The sequence below is a fragment of the Tinamus guttatus genome, unplaced genomic scaffold (genome assembly GCF_059628265.1).
Source record: "Tinamus guttatus ecotype Peru unplaced genomic scaffold, ASM5962826v1 Tinamus_guttatus_pri_ptg000601l, whole genome shotgun sequence".
Taxonomy (NCBI): domain Eukaryota; kingdom Metazoa; phylum Chordata; class Aves; order Tinamiformes; family Tinamidae; genus Tinamus; species Tinamus guttatus.
The window spans coordinates 274443-297572 of record NW_028289135.1 but is presented as its reverse complement, the minus strand read 5'-3'; the positions used below and the strand labels follow the sequence as shown (position 1 = coordinate 297572).

At 37.5% G+C, this 23130-nt stretch overlaps 1 protein-coding gene across 18 annotated transcripts in view; it reads right to left on the bottom strand.

Moving 5' to 3' along the window:
- Positions 1-1846: 1846 nt before the first annotated feature.
- The window catches only part of AFDN (afadin, adherens junction formation factor), a 119179-nt gene continuing 97895 nt past the window's right edge, over positions 1847-23130 (bottom strand). For 7 of the 18 annotated variants that reach the window (XM_088534851.1, XM_088534858.1, XM_088534861.1 and 4 more), the window contains 11 exons: positions 22848-22913; positions 22615-22688; positions 22041-22159; positions 20880-21074; positions 20532-20623; positions 19847-20035; positions 16163-17185; positions 9934-10068; positions 8535-8823; positions 4078-4162; positions 1847-2861 (listed from right to left, as the gene is read on the bottom strand). In XM_088534851.1, the coding sequence (XP_088390977.1) occupies positions 2717-2861; positions 4078-4162; positions 8535-8823; positions 9934-10068; positions 16163-17185; positions 19847-20035; positions 20532-20623; positions 20880-21074; positions 22041-22159; positions 22615-22688; positions 22848-22913 (2412 nt within the window). In that variant the 3' untranslated portion in view covers positions 1847-2716. Of the gene's footprint in view, positions 2862-4077; positions 4163-8309; positions 8824-9933; positions 10069-14322; positions 14359-16162; positions 17186-19846; positions 20036-20531; positions 20624-20879; positions 21075-22040; positions 22160-22614; positions 22689-22847; positions 22914-23130 lie in introns of all 18 variants that reach the window. The other 11 variants (XM_088534854.1, XM_088534856.1, XM_088534860.1 and 8 more) reach the window with 7 other exon arrangements.

The window sequence follows — 23130 nt, the reverse complement described above, 5'->3', positions numbered from 1 at the left end:
AATACCTACAGAATCAAAAATGGAGGCCAAAGATCCCTCTCAGCAACATCTTACAGTTAACAGGCAGAAGTCATGGCAGTCACCCTATCTCATGATTTCCTTGCAAGAAACAGAATTTCTGGGTTTTAGCTTCTTTGCCGCATTTAAGAGCTCATCTCTTATACTAAGATTCAGAATGTTTTCATTAATAACTTTGACAACTCCAAGGAACAGACCCTCTAACTTGAGAGATTTCACAGACCTCACCTGGAAGAGACGCGCACAGCTCGATCCTGGCTCCAGTGAGCATTCCAAGGTGCTGCATTCCAAGTTCCTTTTGTTCAGAGAAGTGAAAAACACTCAGGCAAACTTGCATAACTGACATAACCAGTATCTATTGTTTCCTAAGTTTTTGGATAAGCTGTAAAATACCGCTTTTTCTTTCTAGTAACTGATATAGTGTCCAACATCAGATCAAGCTGTTATCTCTAGTCCTCATTTCACTCATCCTCATTTCTTCTTCCTCTATATTAAGCTAATTTGATTTTTTGGGGTCTGTTCATTATGACATATACTGACTTTGCATATAAGTGTATCTTAATAGCATAGGTAAGCCAAAACATAACCCCCCCCCCCTTTTTACAGTAGTACTGTTTAAAATGCAGAATCAGATAACAAACAGTACAGAAAACATTTAATGCAAAGTTAAATACAATACAAACTTTATTAAAAATAGGTTGCAAGTGAAATACAGTAGAAATGGGAAACTACAGCAGTTCTGATGTTTTTCATAATAATGCACAGACAAATATATGAAAAGCACTTTTACACATATTCACACTTGACCCAAATGCCCAATGGCGGCCAAATCCACTCAACTGAAGGTTATAGATATTCTTTTGCTAAGCCTTTTTCAGATTCTAGCAGCAATAGTAAATTCAGCCACAGCATAAGTTTTTTTTCTTTTTTTTTCCTTAAGAAAAATTTGTCACTGTAAGGCTGCTAGTGTTCTTAAGATAAATTGGGAGAGGCTTGCTTTTCCTGATTTAACAGACATAGCAAGCATGCAAATCCTTCATTAACACTTTGAACCAGTTTAATCTTCTACTTCATATTTAACAGGTGAAACGGTAAAAGCACACTTTCAAATAAGAAACCTGAAATACGTAAAAAATATTTACACTCCAATTTTCATTAACTTGCATTTATTTATCATACAACTCTTATTAAAAGTGATTTCTTTCCTAAGGCAGTGAAAGTCTACCCCTCTGTATTTGGAAGTGTGCACAATTCCCTAAATATATATTTATAAGAGAACAATATGATACAGGAAAAAAATCATCTAAAGCCAGTAAAGGGCTTTCTCAAATAGAAAATTTGTTTGGAATCACAACATACATTGTCCTAACATCACACAACGAGAAAAACTCTGATGAGGTCCTTATCTCCAGCATCATCAGCCACATATGCATAGCTGAAGAAACAACAGTGGGAGGAAAAAAGATTAACAATTTAAAATTAAATAAGGCTATTACAGTGTGAAGAAATACCTTGAACTGCCAAAACATCTTTCATATAACAGTAACAGGATGTTAGTAAAGCCAGAGAGATTTTTGAAAAAGAGTTTACAAGGATTACTTTCTGAACGTAAGTAGACACAATTTCCTGCCAGCAGACCAGTTCAGCTGAGTAGCTTGCTAACATTCCTGTTTCCAGCCAACAGCGTTACCCTTGATGCTTCACACTTCAGTCTTTTTCTCCACACAAAAAGAGATATTGCTGAACTGATAATAGTAGACTCCTGTGCTATTCCTTGGCCAGTTGCCTTACTCCTTCTACTCTAACTTCCTTGGAAAACATAGGCATCAGTTCTGCAAGCTTTGGAACTGCAATTGTTACTCCTTGTTGTAAACACACAACCAGCATTTTAGTCCTAGCTGTAAAAGGGACACTATTGTAGCCCACTAACTATTGCTTATGTAATTTTCAAATACAATAAATACCCCAAGTTTTTTCAACCTCACATTTTCAAAAGTCTGAAGAACATATACTGATGATACATCTACATAAAAACCTTCCCATAACTACAGATAAATTCTTAGGCATCCATTTTGGAATAAAAATGTTCTACAGACTTGCTGGGTCCAAGGTTTTATCTAGAGAATACATTATCCCACTACTAAGTAATGTTAAGATCTGTACTGATATGCTAATCACTGTATGAACAGCATATGTGTATGTAGTATGTCAAACTCGCATATAAAGACTTATTAAGATGGCCCAGATATTGGCTTCTTATCAAACAACCTAAAATACTAATATCTAGTGCACAGTTTAGTTTAGGCAGTTCAAGTTATTCTCACTCTCTCTGCTCAGCAGCTAAAACAAAAGTGTGTCTGTAAAACACCAGGAAACAGAACTTATCTTTGACAAGTGCTACTTGGTCTGGTGCACAAGAACTTAACCCCAAGAAGAGAAGGAAAGAAAGTTACCTTCACGTGATTCATATCTTTAAAATTTTACAGTGCTTTAATTGTATAAACCACAAGCTCCTGGTAAAGCAATCAGTTTTCTTGCTATTGCAACATCTCTAAATCTTAATTAACAGTCTTAGATATAGAGGAATCAAACTCTCTTTTCAGAAAATATTCATTTCCTGTTCATTAGCAGAGCCCCTCCCCATCTCAAGCCCGCATTTTAGAGATCTTTCAGTTACATCTGATAAGGTGCTTTAATATTATTTTGTGTTCAACTCATTTTCCAGTTCCATTAATTTTCTAGAAGCTTTTACTTTATTGGATACATCTTGACCCTGTGAAAAAAGTCGCTGGCGTTCCCTGAACGTCAGATTTTCTGGTGCTCCAGGTAAATCTGCATCTTGACTGGAAAAAGAAAGAAAGACATGTTATAATTATAGCTCAAAATAACCTTAAATATAAAAATTCTTAATCACAAATACATTAACTTGACAGTGGCAAGTGGTGGTCTTGACAGTGGCAAAATACTGTAATTGTATTAGTATTCTGCAGGGTTTACTGGGGGGCACAAATACTAATTTGTGCCCCAATTTGCCCTTAATTCTTCCAGGGAGCTATCATTTAGTAAATCATAAGAGAAAGCTCATGACTACAACATATAAACCTGAAGGAAATCACTTGCCAATTTTAAAATAAAATTGCCAGTGTAACTAAGGTGCAGTCAGCATTAGCACAGCACTGCTGTTATGGCTAAATTGCCATGGCTTTCTATGGTAGTTTGTGTCTATGAAAAAAAAAAACAACAAAAAAACAACAAACCCCACTCTAATATAAAGCTTTTAAGTACTGGTGAAAAAAAAAAAAAACAGTGTGCTTGCTGTAGGAGTTGCAACACCTCTTCATTCTATTCTATACTGGCAAGGCTTCAAATGTGATAATGGCCTAACCTCTTTCACTTGCCTCCATTATTGAAACTATCTACTTTTTTTTTTTTTTTTTTTTTTTTTTTTTTTTTTGTAAAAAGTGTCTCTGGCCATGACAATGACCATCTCAAATTACTCTTATCAGTCTCCTCTAAGCAGAGGTAACAATATATCTGAGATTGACTCTCATAATACAGTTTTGATATTTATTTGAATTCCATCATTAGAGAAGTTTCACTTTTAGCTCCAAGAAGTATCTGCTCTGCACATGCCACTGAAACATTAACTGCATATTAACAAGCATACATGAACTGGGCTACCAGCTCCTACAGAATCCTAGGCAAAGCCCAGCTGCATGTTTAACACTACACGGGAAAGCCTGCCACTCACGTACAAAATATAACCCATACTACTTAAGCTTACTGCAAATTTGGTAAGAAGTTCGTGCGATGTACTGTTCAGATTTAATAAATACACCTAAAAGATGTTCATTTGTAATGATCACTCAGTACAATCACAGCAGCCAAGACTCCTGTAGAACTTTCTTTGTATCCTGAGGCAGCCCAAGACACTCCAACCCACTGCAGGACTAATAAGTAGCCCACAGAGATAAGGCAAGAGCAAAAAATCAGCCACTGAAGAAGTTAGTCAAAGCACATGAATAAAAGTTAACATTTAATGGACCTCCTGCATGTCACCTTTTAGATCTTTTGTCTCTTGGATCCCGATAAATTTCTTGGGCGCCAACAGTTGCTCCTGTAGATCCAGTGTATGAATTTATTCCTTATGCAAAAGAAAAAAAATGACAGTTGAAGAAGAGCAGCTACAACACAACAATTTTACATCTTATTTCTTCTATAAGGTGCAGTGCTTTTTTCAAGAAATAACTTCAAATGGAGTCAGAAATAATCTGGAGGGTCATCTGATCTGTACAACATTTAAAGTCAATACTGGAATAAATTCTATTCCTCCTCCTCAAAAAAAGTAATTTCTTATTCCTAATTTTATTTATCAAGTCAGAACACATTTTATTTAAACTATTCAACTCATATCAAGTCATGGTATTTATCTTATTATGTCTCATTGTTAAACATTAAAGCTCATTTTCAGGAGATTGAAGGAAAGAGTTCCATACTCACTTGACTATCCTGCAACAAGTTCTACAGGGAAATAAATTAGCTGCAGCTGCTGTATTTGTGAGACAAAAAAGTCTCATAAAATAAAAAGTCTAAAATTAGTGAATATCATCTTTGCAATTCAGAAGAGCCAAAACTTTTGTCTTTGTTTAGCCAGATTACCTAAGGTATTACCACCCAGAAAATGCCCCTCTCCTTTTTTTTTTTTTTTTTTTTTTTTGAAGTCTGTATCTTACAGCACTGCACCTTTAGTTTAAATTAATACAAGATACACACAGTTTTACACAATATATTAATCCTTTCTAAAGGTCACAAGACAAAACCTTTCCAATCAAAAGTAATAATTTAATCAGCATTTAAGGCTGCATTCTCTTAACTCTCAGGAAAAAAGAACTGTCAGAGCACAATACTCAGGTGTGTCTTCAGGCAGTTCTGGTATCAATATTGCACACGTTATGTCTTGTGAACCTTCTTCTGTACAGAGCAGAATGGTTGCTTCTTCCACTGGTGTGTATAACATCTCACAAATATTCCATAATGGAAAAGAGGTAATATGATAAAGGAACGCAAACAAATTTAGCTGATGGGATGTAGATTCAATTTTTTCATCAGAAAGTTGTTGTGGATCAAGTCATACTAGGTAGCCCAGAAATACAAAGATTTTCTTTCCTTTCAGGCTTTAATCTCATATGCTTGCAATAACCATCCCCACTTTGAAAGATCTGGGTCCTCACATTGTGATTCACACTGCCAACTACTTTAAAGATGGTAGCTTTGATTGGGGCGTTGACTTTTTTGCGTGGGGAGAGAGGGAGGGTTCTTGGCAGACTCAATAGTTTTAAATTCATCTTAGGCAACCCAGTGGAAGAAGGTACGAGAGCAAAGTTTGCTGAAGCATGGTTTACTAGAGTTAACATTCAGAACAGAAGAGAGCTGCAAAGGACAGTCATGTAACAGAGCCAGCAAGATGGAAGATGGCAAACTGCACAGTGGATTCTGCATTTTGTGCAAACGGCTTTGTACGTTACGCAGGCAGTCTTCAGAGAAGCTTGAGCAATCAGGTGAAGTTAACCTGTTCTCATGGCTATTTTAAAAATTATGAAATAAGAGGATTCAGAATTAGTTGTATGGTTTATGGATTAGGTTATTAAAGGTGAAGCATCATACTACAATATTCCTTAATTGTAACCAAAAACCTAAACAAATCTTTGTAGATTGTCCTCCTGATTGTTTTCCAGGAAAAACAAACACACATACACAAAAAAAAAATGCAACTGAACACTTCACTTTCTTGAGATTCATTTCTCCATTAAAAAAAAAGCCAACAAAAAACAGGGTTGGAAAATGCAGTTAAAGATGAAATGATATACTGGATTGCGGATGATGGGAGGGGTAAGAGTAGTGATGCCAAGTAGTGATTGATGGTTCTAGAGTTACTTAATTTATTACATGTACAGCCTGTGAAGTGCCAAGTAAGGAAGGGAAGATAGGGTCTTTGGAAGCCTATGTGCTGTGGTGGAAGGCATGTTTTATGCTCAATTCTAATTTATTTCAAGTAACAATTTCCAGAAAAAGAAAGTATTTTGAAAGAACAAAAATTCAGTATGGACATGTTAGAAGCTTGATCCAGCTTATTCCTAAAAGCAAGCTAATAATACAGGCAGTTATAATATTTGAAGGATTTCTTTTCCTGTAAATTTATTGTCTTCAATTTTACTTTAATTAATTAACTCTTTGCAATATAAGGAGCTCAAAGCAAGAACAAAACCAAGATTTGAAATCAATGCTTGGTGATTTGACAGTGAAAGAGATATCTATTGTAGAGATATGGTGCTTTCTCAAGGTTACACATTTCATACAGATGCCACTTGTAGGCACGTGTAAGTCAATTCCTTGTACGCTTTGGCTGCTCTCCTGTAACGGTACCATATATTGGTTGCTGCACAACGCACACTGTCTGTCCATACTCCAGTCTCATGACAACAAACTGAAAAAAAATCAAAACTCCCATCACCTTCCTTGGAGGAACTTGGAAACAGTGACAAAGCAAGACAGGAGTGGCAGATGGGCTTGCAGAATCCACAGTGACTGTAACATCAAGAGATCTCACAGGGAATGCTAGGGTAAATAAAACATTTTTTTCTTTAAGTGAGCATCGGCATGGATGCCTTTTATGCAACATGCGTGGTGTATAGACCCAAAACAGTGAAACTGCTAAACATCAAACATGTCAGTTAGACAGTAATTGTAACTGGGCACAAAAACATATAGTGCTGTGCAGAGCTCCCTGGCACTGGAAACAGTCTAGCTGTAGTAGGAGCCAACTTTGCCCTGCAAAGAAAAAGATGCCTTGCTGGAAAACAGTGACTTGAGCCTTAAGTGAAAATGATGCAGACAGGTAGCTCACAGTAACACATACCTGTATGGTCTCACACACAGGATCCTAAGTCATACTCATGTACTACTGTAACTATTATAAGTGTTTCAGATAAATGGAAACTGTTCTGAAGCTCCTATGCTCTCTATGACCAGAACCTAACACCTATGATTAAAGAAAAACAGTTTCTCATAATTCATTATGTGGCCAAAAAAAGTGAATGGGGATGTACCATGGTGTAGGCTGCCTGATTTCTCATGGGATTCAAATCCAGTACATAACCTAGTCATTCAGCCAGAAGCTAGCATGAACATTTTTCTCTTGCTCTCCTGGGTGATTATCCTCTGCATTTTAGAAGGATAATTTGATCAGGGTGAATTGGCTGTCAAACATTTACTGAATTCTGTTGTACTGACACAAGTAAGAAGGGAAAACTATGAGAATATTATGACCAACCTTCTTGTCAGAAGAATATAGAATGAAACAGATGTAGGGCTGGCAGATGCTGCTATTTGAAAGTCTTATAAGCTGCCCATTTACTTGGGGTGGAATTCAAACAAATACTTGAAGAGTAAAACATGAAAGACTTCTATATGGCCATGATATACCAAGTTAGCTGAGAACTTTGGACTGAATTTTGGGTTTGTGCATACAGCTGAACTAGTACTGCAGGTTAAATATATGGTGCTGAAGTTGCTAGTAACTGCATCTCTATGGATGCCCACTTGGAGTTACCAAGGAAAGAAGAGATGACTAGGCAAAGAAGTGTAGGAGTGTAAAGGGAATGATCAAGACAAAAAAAACACTACGATAGAATTTTTGCTCTCCTTTTCAAGAAAATCAGACTGAATGAAGCAGAAGTACAGAAACTGTACCTGATACCACACGCCTCTTGGTGCTGGTGTATTTAGAAATACGTCTATAAAGGTCATTTTTAAAGCCATTTGCACACACTATTGAAATTAGAAGAAGCCCCAGTACCAAACAGGAAAGCAGAAGCTCCCTTCATGAACCCATTAGGAAAGGCTTCCTCTCTTCAAGAGAGATGCGCTTCTGCAAGTCCTAAGTAACCAGTAGTCAGTTGTACAAAACAAATCACTGAAAGATACAGAGTGAAAGCCAAGACCAACAGTACTTTGGATTGGTTGAGTAACAGTTAAAAATCATTTCTAATTCACTGTGTAAAAGATGAATTTTTGATTTGAAAGAGGTTGGGTAAGGAACAAGGAAATTTGAGAGATCAAAACAATTACAAAAATGGATTATTATCAGGATTTAAGTTAGATCACCATAGTGAAAATACAGTGATTGAGTGGAAAAAAAATCACAGAGTAAGTGATTATATTTACATCACCAGAGCAGAGAACTTCAAGGTAGTTCAAGATTGTAGTGAAGATTTTGATTTCACGATCTCTACCTTTAGAGCTGCTTGCATGGATGAAACTCGGTTTGTTTGGTGGGGGCGGGGGCTGGCTTTTTTTGGCAGCAGTACTGTTGGCATTGACTGGAGATGGCTGGAATGAGTTGGAAAGAAAGAGGCCATCTGAAACTGGGCGAGGCTGGCGGGAGGGCTGCTGTGGCTTAAGGGTGGCAGGAGGAAAGTCACCATAAGATTTTCTTGTGCTGGAGTACTTATCCTGACCTGCTAGATTGGAATCCTCCTCCTCATCATCATCATTGTATGCAACAAACTTGGCAGTATAAATCGTGTCAGGGGAGAGAACCTGCGTTTTGAGGTAAGAGGTGTTTCGCTGAGGTGGGGGAGGAGGAGCGTTAGATGAAGGGGTTGGGGATGGGAGTTCATATTCCCGTGGAAGCGGAGGTCTGTACAGACCAGGCTCGTCAGGTTCCAGCAATCTTCGCTCCGCTTCATCGTGTTGCCTGCGCCTTTCAGCCTCGAGGCGGTTGTAATACTCCTCTTCCTGCCGCCTCTGCAAGCCCAGAGCAAACAAAAACACAGCGGTCAGACAGACAGGCACTTCGGACCAAACGACAGTTAAGTTTTCCAACACAGAGTTGCCACTATTTTTTTTCTCCTTTTCTGGCAATGAGCATCTATACCAAGTCATGCAAAGAAAATATATTACTATTAAAAGAAAAAAAAGAAAAAAACAGTTGTCCTATAACACAGCTTTTCTGCTATTTCTGGAATTACCACTGCCTGTGGTAACTAAAGTAACTGCCTATGTGAACTAAGGGCATTTCCAGCACTTATTACTATTTCAAATAGTGCTAGAAATAATTAATTTGTTTCAAGTTACATCCTCCTTTATAGGATAAGGATTTTTCCAAAGCTGTAAAGAATCTTTAGGAGAGGAAATAACTCAGATTATAAAGTTCCTTTTTAAGATGGTAGTTAATTTTGCTGCATGCTTATGCAATATAAGTTAATCAAGGGCGGCTTGTAAGAGATGACTCCTTAAAAATAAATAAATAAAAAGAGATAATGCCAAAAATGAAAACATATTTGACTGCACAGTGAGTTAGTTACCTGCTATAATTACTGCCTTCCTTTCTAAAATGCAAGTTCCCTTTTTTCTTAAAGTCCAAATGTAAAGACAATATGGAATATTTTTCTCAACTCCACAATAATTCAAATTTTCATACCCCAACCTGTGTGCAAATGTGTGCAAACCAAGTGTGTAAAAACAAAAACATATTTAAAAAATGAAAAAAAAAAGTTTAAGTGCCATCTCAGCCATTATGAAACATAATATTCATACTAAACACTGAATAAAGTCAGGAGATACAGTTGATTTCTGCCACACCTTTCAGAAAAGACTGAATACAAACATCTCATTGCAATAAAAGCTACTACTGGAATTTCTATTGTATTATTTGTGAAACACCAGTGAGCTCCAACAACCACATTTTTTTTAATCTTTTTTTTTTTCCCCTTGGATAAAATGAAACCTTGGGCCATGAATGTTTTCACTAGGCTAATGTATTCAAGTCCTGCTGACTCAAAATTGAGCTGTTTCTGGCCAGACTAAACAGGAGAGGCCTATACGGAACTCCTGCTGCACTCAGAAGACCATAACCTTTTCTTCAGCCTCTCTTCTGGTTCGCTCCTCCTCTTGCTGTCGTCGCTCTTCTTCCTGCCTGGCCCTGTCTTCTGCTTCTCGTTTGCGCATTTCTTCCAACTGTTGCTGCCGTCTGCGTTCTTCATCCTGTAACTAACAGAGACACATCTTTAATTTTTCATTAAATTATCACTCATGCTGCTAAGATGCAAATAATCGAGTTACATTTTTGATGCATCTAAAAATAACAAAATCAGTAAAAAAAAAAAAAAAAGTATGCTACAGATGACTCAGTGAAGTTTTCAGCTGCTGAAAATATACTTTGTTAGGTTGTTTTTCTGTGAGAGGAAAAGCAGAACATAATTACATACGTAACAGCAAAAAATCACAGCGGGAGAAATGCACAGCAGTCACATAGGAACCTCTAGCAGAAGACTGAGTTGACTCGTATCCCAGACTGCTTCACTAACCAGAGTCTCCTAAGTACAGTAAAGTGAAATGAAATAGTTGGAACCTATGGTCCACAGCTCCATTAGCCAATTGGTTTTGCATTTTGGATTAGTATTTAAGCACCGGAAAATCATGACTCATTAGTCAAAGGGTCAATCCATTTAAAGTAACAGGCTCACTCAGCAAGTCTGCAAATGGTCTCAAGAGATAAATAAAGTCTCCCACTGTATCGGCCACAGATGTGTTTTGAAAAGAGCAGACAGCAAGGCAACTAAATTTTAGATTATTTAGATTTAAGAGCTCCTATGAAAACTAATGCCCAGCTTAATGCTATTTTTTCCCTCTACATATGATGAGCACTGCACTGGTTGGAAAAATGAGCAGTAACCCACATCTGTCTTTGTATTATTCTCCAAAGCTGGCAAAGCCTGGGATGGGTAGTGCATTCAGTGGTAACTGGACTACATGTGAAGCTGCTTTTACTACTACATATGTTCTAAAGGGTTGGTTTTTTTTTTTTTTTTTTTTTTTCTTTTCCCCCCCACCTCTCTCTCTCCACAGGACCTTTCTTAAGAAATAGCAGTATTTAGTATACCTGATAGTGAAGTATAACATCAGCTATACTAAATACTGCTACTTCTTTACTTCTTTTTTACAGTATGGTTTCCTTCATAGAAAAAGGCCTTTAAGACACATGAAGCAATATTGATAAGAGCAGAAAATTAATTTTATAGAAAGAAATATTAGAAATAAAGACATTTTATGGAAGAAATATATAGTCTCTTGGATGACAACCTTCATGTAAGTGTGTCCCTTCCTCTCCCTCTCTGCTATTAAAAAATGGCAGATGTGCTTTGAAGCTTATTAATGGTATATAAGATACTGGTCAAAGGTTTTGTCAATTTTGCTTCTGGTTTAAAAATATATATATATTTATTTATTATTTGACTGATTTTCTGATAATTATTTCTCCTGCAATTTTTAGGTAGTATTTTTTTGCAGGTATCTTTGGACAGATAATTTTGAAGATGCTTGCCTTTTACATCTGTAAATGGAGAATTTTTATACAGAATAATTAGAGAGAAAAAAAAATGATTTAAGGTATTGTTAACAATCACCATTTTTCATCAGAAAAAAAAATACGTAGTTATCTTGATTTGGGATGAAACTTGGCAAATCTAGGCTAGAGGATGCTGCCTCTGAGTTTTAGTCACAGATGACTCCCTCTTATCCAGGGCAGAAAATTTTGCAATTCCTAGCTGAAAACTACACAAAGATAAAGATCACGCTTAGTATAGCCCATACAACAATCAAACTGACTACTTGGATTAACATATTTTCTGGTCTTTCTTGGTTATTAAAAAGACCGCAGTTTAACACAGGAGATAATATTCTTATCGCAAGAAAAGACAGCTACTAATTCAGAAAAATTCATAGAAAAGAAAAAAAAATGGCCAACAAAAAGGCACAAGTTGCATACTGAGAAATACAGTAAAACACTTTGACTTTGCCCCAGTCATCTTTAGAGAAAAACCCAGTAATTATCCCAGTAGTTCACTGCATAAATATCTTTTCCCTAAGTAGTAAACTCTCCTACTTCAACACAGCTAAACAGAAACAAACAGGGCAAAAAAGACAGAATTGATTTAACTAAAGAGGAAGGAGGATCAACTATCTCAACTAAATAAAGGAGGGAAAACGGGGCAGTGCACCCCTGTGGAGACATCCCACATCAGATGTCAATCACAGCAATTTTGGAAGAAAATTATATCTACATCAGAGGCTATTCTAAACATAATTCATAGGGAAAGGACACAAATTAGATATAAGGCACAAGTATGAACAGAGTAACTATTACAGAGTGATGCTTCACTTCTTTATAACTAGTTAGCTGGTTTCTGCTTTGCAGCATTTACAGACCAAGACATAGAGCGCCGGGATGGCGAGTCTTGCTGTATTGTAGCAACTTGTATTTGTGATCACATACAGTGGGATGACACTTTTCAGTATTCAGAGCTTCCAAATTTTCAAGACACTAAGGAAAATAAGCTCCATTTTCTAGTAAAAGGGTTCTCTGATAACATCCCCAATTTGAATCTTCGACCTCAGTATTTTGGCCTCAGTATCCATCCCAATTAGATTCTCTCTAGTTTAAAAGCCACATCATGTATGATTTACTGTTCCTCCAGAATTTACTTCAAAAATGTATGCCTCCAGGCACTGCTTACAATGGTTTCAAAAAGTTCCAAAAAAACTTTCAATTTATATCTATTTATTTATGGCAACTAAAGCTGGGTTAGATCTGTTAATGGCCCATGAAATTAAGAGACAAACACTAGGGAAACTGACAATTTATGGATTATCTTTTCATCAGTGTTCACCAGCCTTCTAATAAGGACAACAGCTGTCAACAAGGCTCATATCAGATGTTCAAAAAATAAACATTGAGCATTCTAAAAGGTCTATCTTTTTTTTTAACCTAGAAACAAGAAAGCAATTTCCTGGATACACAGTGACATAGGATAGATTTGCCCGAAGTCAGGCAAATACTTCCAAAACCATGAAATCAGGGCAGGGGTGGGGTGGGGTGGGGGGGGGAAAAGGGTTCTTGGTTTTGCTGGATTTTATCATTCACATCATATACTTCAGAATTAAAATGTTTCCTTTTTTTTTAATGCTAATTTTGATGATTTTAGGAGCATAATAAAACCTGTCCTGACCCATGTCACGGTTGATGCAATGCAGGTATTGCCCCCAGCACAGGGGCTGGCTGCTACTGGCAGCCGGTTCCTCTAGCACTTCCCAGACATGACTGTACCAGAGATGTTGGCTGGGGCATCTGTGTCTAATCCTGTCACTACTGGCTTATGGGTGCCATGTCTATGAATTTGCCTAATCCATTTTACAGCATCTGACACTGTCTGCTTCACCACTGCCTGCAGCAGAAGGACCAGAGCTCAGAGGCTGCCCTGTGTATGCGTTTTAAAAGTTGTTATTTAAAAAGCAGGGTCAAATGGCCAAGTTCATACTTTGAATAGTCAAGCTAACCACTTCTCAGATGCAAAATTAATTATACTAACAGGACATACACGCATAACCCTTCTTTCAAACTCAGTACACTAATCATACAGAACATACTCTGAAGGTGCTATGTTATTTCTTTAAAAGACTACAGAACTATCTTTTTTCCAAGCACCTATTTCCAATAATAGCAATAAAATACAGGATTAGCCAGAATCAGCTTAGCCAAGTACTGCCAGCCAGCAGCCAGTTACTGCTCCAACTTGAAAATCTGTCATGATTTAACGAAAGAAAATGGCATTAACTAAATGAAACTGAAATTTAGAAAACTAAAGTCTAGTAAGTTAATCATTGCATGTTTATGAGATCTACTTGAAAATATTAATTCAGAGTTGATAGTTTTTATTTTGATGAGAAATTCTTAAAACCTGTTAACTATGGGGTGTCAGTGTGTGCTGAAATAGCATTGAAAGCCAGGGCAGGACAAGAACCTGACTCAAATACCCTTTATTATTAGGCTGTCAGGACAATTTTGCTTTAAGTCAGAAATAAATGGTGAAGCTAGAGCTTTCCTGAAACCTCAGGATGGGAAGCGGAAGAAATCTTACCTCACAGTTTGTGCATTCCAACTGATTATAAGATTTTATAAACAAAATTACACAAAATATCAAGTAGTTTTATATTAGACCACGGCTACAAGAAACATCAAGCCTGCAAGCAGCAAACAACATCTAAAAGGACAGAAGCACAGGGAAAGGAGTCACCACGTCTGGAAACATTAAAAGGCATGCTTACATTTAGCTTATTGCATATGGTATCAAAATGTTTTTTGAGGAACTGAAGATGGCAAAATCATCCAAAGGACATAAGATGGTTACTAATAAAATCAGAAAATGAAATGGGAAAGCGATATTGAAGAGAAAGAAACAAACATACCAAATCTAGAACAGATATTGCTGGCACAGCAGTCTGCTGCAGGTAGTAAGAAAAGGGAAAAAAAGAAAGATGCACAGTGAAAATAAAGATAGGTTAGACTTGTGCTTTGCCAAAAGCATTTTAATTGTTAAGTCAGCAGCTTTAAAAAGAGAAACTGAATTTGACATATTCCTGAAATACAGAAATGAAAGCAGCTAAAATAAACTAATACTGATAAATATTTTAGGTTAACTCAAAAAACAAGTTCTCTCTAGAGATATTTATTGCATCTCTAGCAATACAGAGAGCAAAACATAACAAATGCAAACATAACTTTAGCTCTAGGTGACTTTTATTTTAAGTTTCAGTAGGAAACTACAAGTTTCTTATACTTTTTGCTAATGCAATACAATTGGCTATTTTATTTTAAGCCTTATTACAATGAGATATTAAAGACACTGAGTGAAAATGGCAGTTTGATATGAATGTTTATGCCCACAGGTAACTAAAAGTATGTTAAAAATTACACACTAGCAATAGTGGGCTTTAACACAAGGAGTTTGCCAACAGTAAGTTTAGCTTTTCCTTTCTTCAGTTTCCAAGTGTAGGGCATCTATTGTTTCAAAGACTAATAAGGTTAGCCACGAGAAAAAAGGAAAGCAAAGCAGGCTGCAGTGCGTATGAAAAGAATAAGCTTAGGAAATCAAGCTGCCAAAGCAATCCTGAGCTCAACTACTACTTTAGCCAACAGCAATTCCTGAATGTCAGAATAAACATGTACAAACAGTTCTTTGCAAGTAGAAATAGTTTATCGCAGAATTAAGCCATCTCTTAAACTAACAGAAGACACTTAGCAAATTACAGAACAATTTAAGCCTGTCAAAGCAGACCTATTGGACCGTAACTTTAGTAGCAGTACTATTGTTTACAAAAATGTCTTTTCCTATAAAAACTGATTTCTAAAAACAATAGTTACTAGGTTCTGAGAAACAACAACAACCAATAGAAAGGTAAAAACTTCATTATAACATAGTTGTATTATCTTATTTCACGTGGCAGCTATAGACAGCTTTCACAGCAGTGAAGCTAAGGGAGCAGACCTTGTTACATCCTGGCTACCCTGAACAAAAGCCAGGTTGTGTGTGAGCCAGAGCCCCCGGACAGGGCACTTTAGTTGCTGGGAGTCCCATCAACACCCCAACCAGACAGTCCATTCTATGAAAACTTCCACTCGTGACTGCTACAGCCACCAGCCTGACCAAGAGGTAGCGGTAACAGCCGCCTCCTACCCGAGCCTCTATCTGGGGAAGACCATCAAGGTGGAACCTCATTGCCCTTCACTGTTCCCTGGAAACAGCATGGCATATGGTGTCTGTCTCTGGGTCCAAGTAAAGCTAGCAAGACCGTTAATAGTTCTTAGAATTAAATATATTTAAGAAAAATCACACACTATCTTGTTCCCACTCTCCCACGCTCATAGTTCAAAGTATTTCTGCCTCCCTTTCTGCAAGTGAATTACATGCAACATCTACCTTCTAATCCTGCTCCAGCTACCTGGTTAAATCCATTTGTGAAAAAGATTTCCTCCCCTCCTGCTCCCAGCAGGAGAAGAACCAGAAAAGTAAGTTCTGCTCCCAGCTAGATTCTGTGGCAGGCAGCTACGGGTAGCTCCGTAACACACCACCTAACAGATGAAGCCAGTGTAAGCTAGTGAGGGTTTCTTCCACAGCTTTTAAATTAAAGCCACTAATGCAACTCCATCCTCTTTTGCCCTGAGAGGACATCAAAGCACTGAGAGAAATCCAGAGAACCCACTGAGATACACATTGACTTTTGTCTAGAAAGGATTACCCCCTTTTACCCTTGCTCTTCTTTCTGCTTCCAGGCGTTGCATGATGAGCATAGTATCCACATCATCATCCTCCTCTTCATCATCATCCTCATCCTTTTGCTTTGACTCTTGAAGTCGCTTTTGAAATTGCCACTCAAGCATGAGTTTGCGCAGACGGTCATTTTCTTCTGCTGTACGATCAGGCTTGTTCTGGAGTTCCTGAATCTCTTTACTCAGCATGTCCACAATGTGCATTTGTTGCTGCTTCTCCAGTTTCTCCTTAGCATCCCGCTTCCAGGGATCTGGAGAGAGGCTGTCACTGGAGGACAGCTCTTCCTTGCTGATAGTAAAGTATTGCAGATCTCTCCGCTCTATAGTCCGAGGCTGCTGTTGGGGCTGCAGCTCTCGAATGACTGTTTCTTGAGACCTCGGCAAAGTTGAAGTTTTTTCTGATTTCACTTGCTGAAGAGAGACTGGAGGAACCACAGGCTGAGCAGGAATTAGCGGCTGAGAACGCATTTGGCCCAGTTTTCTCTCCTGCTCACGGCGTTTCCTTTCTCGCTCTTCCTCCAAACGTGCCTTTTCCTTTTCATACCACCTCTGATGCTCTTCTCTTTTTTTACGCTCAGCAGCAGCAACTTGGGAAGATGCTTGTGTTCCTATCTGATTTGGAGGAGGCGGGGGAGGCAGAGGCATATCCATCTGCAGTTCATCAAAATCTGCGGCATAATGCACCGGGGGAGGTGGTGGTGGAGGAGGAAGATCTGTTCGGATGGGCTGGGAGATGGCCACTGGAGTTGGCTGGCTGGCAGCTGGAGTTTTCCAACGGCCAGGGCCACTTTTAGCTAAACAAGAACCGGGGGAAACCGGTTTGGATGAATGGTTCAGATGCTCTTGGCTGGATGTGCTGGAATCCACAGATGAATTCATCCATGGCTCACTGTCTGACTTCCGATCCATATACTCCACATCCTTCCTTATAACCACTTCCAAACGATTCCTTTCTGGCTGGAAAGCTTTATCTCGAAGTTCTTCCTGGGATCGAGCCACACGCTGGAAAAAATAAAATAAGGTATGTATTCCATAGTCCATCTACATTAAAACATAACCAAAATACTAAAGATTAAATGGCTCAAAAACTCTCATTACCAAAGGTAATTACTTCTAGTGAAGTTCAGCATTTCCATACCCAGTAAGTTTCCCAAAAGCAACAGTGAAACATTCTTCCCTGTCCTTTAACTCTTTCACGTGATGGAAGAGGGTGCAACCTCTGGCATGCCCGCAAGGCTGCACCGAGTGGAAGGGCGAACACAGAACAGAGCTCCAGCCAAAGCCCTTCCCAGCTCTCACAATTTCTCAGGACTGTCCCTCACACCCCTTCCCCCCGGTAGGTGCACGAGAGGCCAGCGGCCCACGGCAGCAGGTCAAGCAGAGTAGCTTTGCCATTCAGGCTTCTCCTGGCTTAACCAACATCCAGCCTGTTAGGGAGACAAACAGAGCGGCTGCTGCTGAGGAAAAGCCAAGGGAGTCTGCCCATCCACCTCCACGAAAAATGGTGGTGACCTCAGCTTCTCATTACTGCAGAAGTCATTCATGGGTATGGAAACTGGACAGTCATATCTAAATTCTATCTGCTTTTTGGGTATAGATTTATTAGGTTATGCTTTTGTCACATTTTTTTTATGCACCAAATGCCAAGTCCTTTTGAATACAAGTTTGTGGGTCTCACTTCACTGTACAACCTCCTAAAAAGGAACACTGCATCGTACATCAGACTGTCAAATCTGTTAATGATTTTCTTGAAGCAAATATTCCCGCTTTAAATGTTAAAAAAAACCCAAGCACTGAACACAGAATGTACCAATTATCAAAAAATGAGAGAAGACTAACAAAGCAAACTCTTTTTCTTTTTCCTCCATCAATGACCTGAACTGCGACCTTAACAGAATGCCTTCTTTGAGATGAATAAGTGTATTTTTTATGCTCTATTAGTCCAGCAGATCTGAACACAAAACTATTTGTGCTAGATTTGTTGTAAAGATGCACCTAGCCAAACAGCTTACTAATGACTTGTGTTCAGAGGAGAAAACAGGCATTTCAAGTTCCCCAGCAGTTTCCTGTAGCTTTTCACAAGCACAGTGCTCACTGCTAAGATTAAAGACTTCTTTTTCCTTGAGTCTATTTTGCTGTAATTTTGATTCTAAAAGAACCATTGTATAGTGAAGAAAACAACAACATACACTTTCAAAGCTGCAGGGAACTAAAGAACCTAACATTTGCTTTACGAAAATACTTCTTCACTGAATCAAGTCTTAAGTTCAAATTCTGCATCCATTAGCAACATGGTGAGATAAAGTCCATTTGTTAAGTTTTAGCCACCTAATTTAGGCTACTCATCTAAACTTGCCTTAGGGAGGGGAGAGCTGAATCCCCATTCTAGGACACATGAGTCAAAACATTCCCTGGAGATACCAACCTCTCTCCATCACCTACAAAGAAAGCCTAGACATGAATTAGGCAGTTAAAAATCTGTCAAGATGGAGCCTTATGAAATGCTCAGCACAGAAATTCAGTAAAATATTCCCATAGCTACATGCCAATCATTTCACTTCCCAAGCTCTTTGCCCTGTTGGGGTTGAACACTTAAATACTTAATGGCTTAAATAATTAGGATTTGATATCTGTAATACAGCAATAACCTGAAAAACTTTTATCCAGCTGTCTTTGTAGTACATGCCTAAGTATTCAGCAACTGATCCAACCGACCCCTTACACTGCTTTCATGACATAATAACGTAGATGAAGCTACTTCCCAAATGCAAAACATACTGAAACAGATGCAATACATGGCTTTCATCAGAAACTAAGGAAAGGAAGTTAAAAAAAAAAATGCTTTCACTCTATATCCTTAAGTGATAAGGCTATCTCTGGTGGATTAGATGAAAAGATGCAAGAAAGTGAGGGGATTTAGTAGACCAAGATTTAATTTTCTGTACAGCTTTGAGTAAAGTCCTCATTTACAAAGAGTGAACAAGATTATTTTTTGAAATTACAAAAGGTACTGCAAGTATAAATTAATTTCAGATCAAGAAGCACCTATGCTTTAATAATGATGTAGTATCAGTATAACTGGAAAAAAAGATGCAACTTGAAGTTTCTTAACTGTGGGAAGCAAATGCGTCTTGATGAAGACCTTGGATAGGTCTTAAAATAGTATCTTATTTTTTAAGACTTCGTCTTGTCATATAAACAAGAAACCCTGCAGGCAAAGAAGTTTTTCTGCATAGGCCTTCCTGGAAGAGTAGACGAGTTGGTTTGCTTTTCAGAAAGCCGCAAGACATTTTACAAGACAAATCCTGCTACCATCTATTTGCCATTTTATTGAGCAGTGGCGGATTAACATAGCCCAGACAGCAGGTCTGCAGAGCTTGAAAATCCAAGTTCTATGAAAAAAACAGGAGTAGGCTTTCTGAATTCAAGCCAGTCTTGAAGCAAAGTAGAGCTGTGCACATGACACTAAGTCAGGAGTGAGAGCTCAACTGAAGTCTAGTCAGTTTCAGTATCCTCAGTCTGTGGCATGGTTTATCCTCAAAAACTCAAGAGATCATGAAAAGTGACTGTTCTGCCAAAACATCTCCAACAATTTTACATGGAAGGGAAACAGTTTTTTTTTTTTTTTTTTTTTTTAAAGTACTGTAAGAAATTATTTCTAACCTGCATTGTAGTATTGATTGAATGATTACTCTCTGCCTGGACCTGCGGTTTCTCTTCATAATTTGGCCACTGATTCTGAGTTGGACCCATTCGATCTTGGGACTTTGAGGCTGGGAATGTGAAATATTCTCTAGTATAGGTCTGTGTTGGGATGGGATAAGCTTCAGGTCGTTGAGGCAGAGTCTGTTCCTGAAAAAGTTAAAAAGAACATAAGACGAAATTTACTAATCACACAGATCTGCACAGAATGCTATTCTATATTTCCTTTTTTTAATTCTAAACTTCCATTTTTGAAAATGCATTTTCTAAACATTTTGATTTGATTTTAAGAATATTATTTGTCTGGAATGTCAGATAGTGAAGTTTTCTAGTAAGAAATAAGTTGTAGTTATGATCCTGAAAGGAAGTAAGCAAATAAGCAATATTGTCCCACCCTGAAACAAACAAGCAAACAAACAAACAAAAAAACCCACTGCAACCAAAACCTCAAGAACACATTTTAATGAAACCATCCACAGCTGTCTCAATCTCTCAATACGGTAGATTAAGCAAAAACTCCAACCAGTCACTACCACCAGCATTACGTTCAAATTCTTAAGTGAGATACAATTTTGACCCAAGCACACTTCTCCTATTGATAGCTAAGGCAAGTTTAATAGACAGTATTTTGCAAGCCACTTCTGACCTCTGTGCAAAGATTTCCAGTGGAGACTGAGGTTATTTTGGTGGTAGTGCCAGATGCGTAAGCATTCTTCCCTCCAGGGCTTGGAGGCTGATCTGTTGAAAAGTTACAGAAAGTATTTAAATGGTTGTTAATAATAATCCACCTAACAATAAAATAATAGCATTCACAAAATATCTGTGTTTTTTCCTTTGAATAATTCTAACAAAAGGCTTTCTCCGAATGTTGCTACTAGGTCGGCATTTTAAACTTGATCCATCTTTTAAAGCAATCATTCCCCTTTGGAATTCAAAGGCCACAAAAAGTAGCAGAGGAACCATCTACCCCTTAAAGAAGGATAATCTTACTTACTTGCTACATTGGGACTAGAGCGATGATCAGCTCTGTTCTTCATTAACCTGTCGTCCCCTGGCAGCTTCTTTGGTTCACTGTATTCCGTCCACGGCAGCTGAGGGCTCTCAGGTGACCCATTTTGAGCAGAGTTGTTATAGAGCTCAAAACCTTCACTCTTTGGTCGGGGTTTACCTGAGCCACGGCGGTCAGAAACTGTAATAGTTAGATAGGTATTTTCCTTCTTTGGCTTAGAAAACTACTATCTAACTCATTCTTTTTAATGCAAGAGCTACGTTGCATTTGTAATTGAAAATGAGGTGCTAGTTAAACAAATATTAAATTTTAAAATCTTTGGTTCCTTGGATATATAGTTCCACTCTTGCACTGACTGTTTAGGATTCCTTTGACTTAAAAAAAGACACCAAATATCTGGGAAATCCAAACGCGCTTTATTGAAAAGTCTCCTGATTCTCAGAGACATATGGTGTCTGGGATGGTGTTGTAAACTGTGATAATAGGGATTTATTCTTTTAACCCATTACTTTCCATATTGTAGTACTATCTTATATTTAAAAATTTTCTCTGTTCACAGAAATATTTTATAATTAATACATTTGTCTTTTGGAGTTAGTTAATCGAATTATGATGATAAAACACACCACTGGAGAAACATCCAAGAACTTTTTATCAGCAGATACAGACACTTAAGACCACCCACTTTAATACTCTACATTTAAAAATCAATGGTAACCTATGTTCCCAGAGGAACATGTTTCTATTTATTTTTGTCTCAGCAATCACATTATTTTCTCTGGTTATAAGTAAGTCATCATCTTTTGAGAGAAGAGGAGAAGTTTTTTTTTAGGAAAGGGATGAAAAAGCTAGTGAAGTTGTAATGCCCTCTGTACTTATTATATTTTTCTTATTAAATTTATTCTAAACAAGGATTGTATTACATTGTTTTTAATTATTATTTTCATTAATGATTAGTCTAATTTTAAAGTGTATTTAAAATCAGATAAAATATTCATATAAAAGGGAATGGTTTTTTTCCATGGAATTATATGACTCTTCTGATTTAACATTTTGGTAACACTTGGCAAGGTACTGTGAACTACTACATTTTCTGCATTCTAAGGCTCATAAAATTATTATTACTATAAATATTAGCATTTTTACCTCTTTGCATCATTGGGGATGGCTGATTAAGCAGAGTTGCCAGACCATGGTAAATTGCTCCTTGTTTTGCTACTTCTAGGGTAACTACAGAACCTGTTCTCGTCATAAGTTCTGCTGCCCTGCAATAAAAGTCAAAGAATAAAACAGAGTATTACTTAAGCACTGTATTACTTAGTGTCTTTATGATCTTTTTGTATGTCATGATTTCTGCTCTGTAGCACTCTGTAGCACTTGTTTGACAAGGCATTCCTTTTCTGAATAATCTTAAAACTTGGAAAAAAAATACAAAACAAACTCATTAAATAGATAACATTGCAGGCACATACTATTTTTAATATCTACAGGTAGAAGCCAGAAGCCAAAATATTTAAAATTAGAGCTATAAAAATTGTTTCAATACTCCAGCCCAAATGCATAGTACCATATACAGAAAATAATACACAGTCACACTTTTGTTGCTAAGTTTACATGCAGGCAGTTATAAAAAGCCAAGTCCAAGTGTAACACACAAAAGTATCAATAAACTATTATTCTAGCATTCTGTGCAAAGATACCTCCTGAAACCACTCCGTACCTTTCCTGGGACAGGCCCACCAAGCTTCGACCATCCACACTGAGCAACTGATCTCCTGCTGCCAGACGACCATCCTAATTAAATAATCCAGAGGAAAAAAAGAATCATATACCTATGCTAAGGTGGTGTAAATAAAAACAAATACTCATGCATGATAGTAAACAGAAGATGTAAAAGTATTGCCAAAGGATCTTTCTACCTTTGAACTTCTGATATTTAAAAATATTACTAACCACATCTGCAGCACCTCCTTTCACAACAGACTTGACATAAATTCCAAGTTTGTCTTGACCAGCGCCCTACAAAGAAAGAGGCATTAATTGTCAAACTTTAAATGTGGTCCTAAATAAGCAAGCATTTCACAAGTTTTAATTGGAATTTTACATGACTAGGTAAACCTCTACATTCCTATTACTTTCTTATTTCCCAAAAGTGAAAAAAGAACAATTAAAAGAAGAGATTTATATGCATTTGAAGTCAAAAGAAAGTTTCAATATCATTTCTCCTGAACCTGAA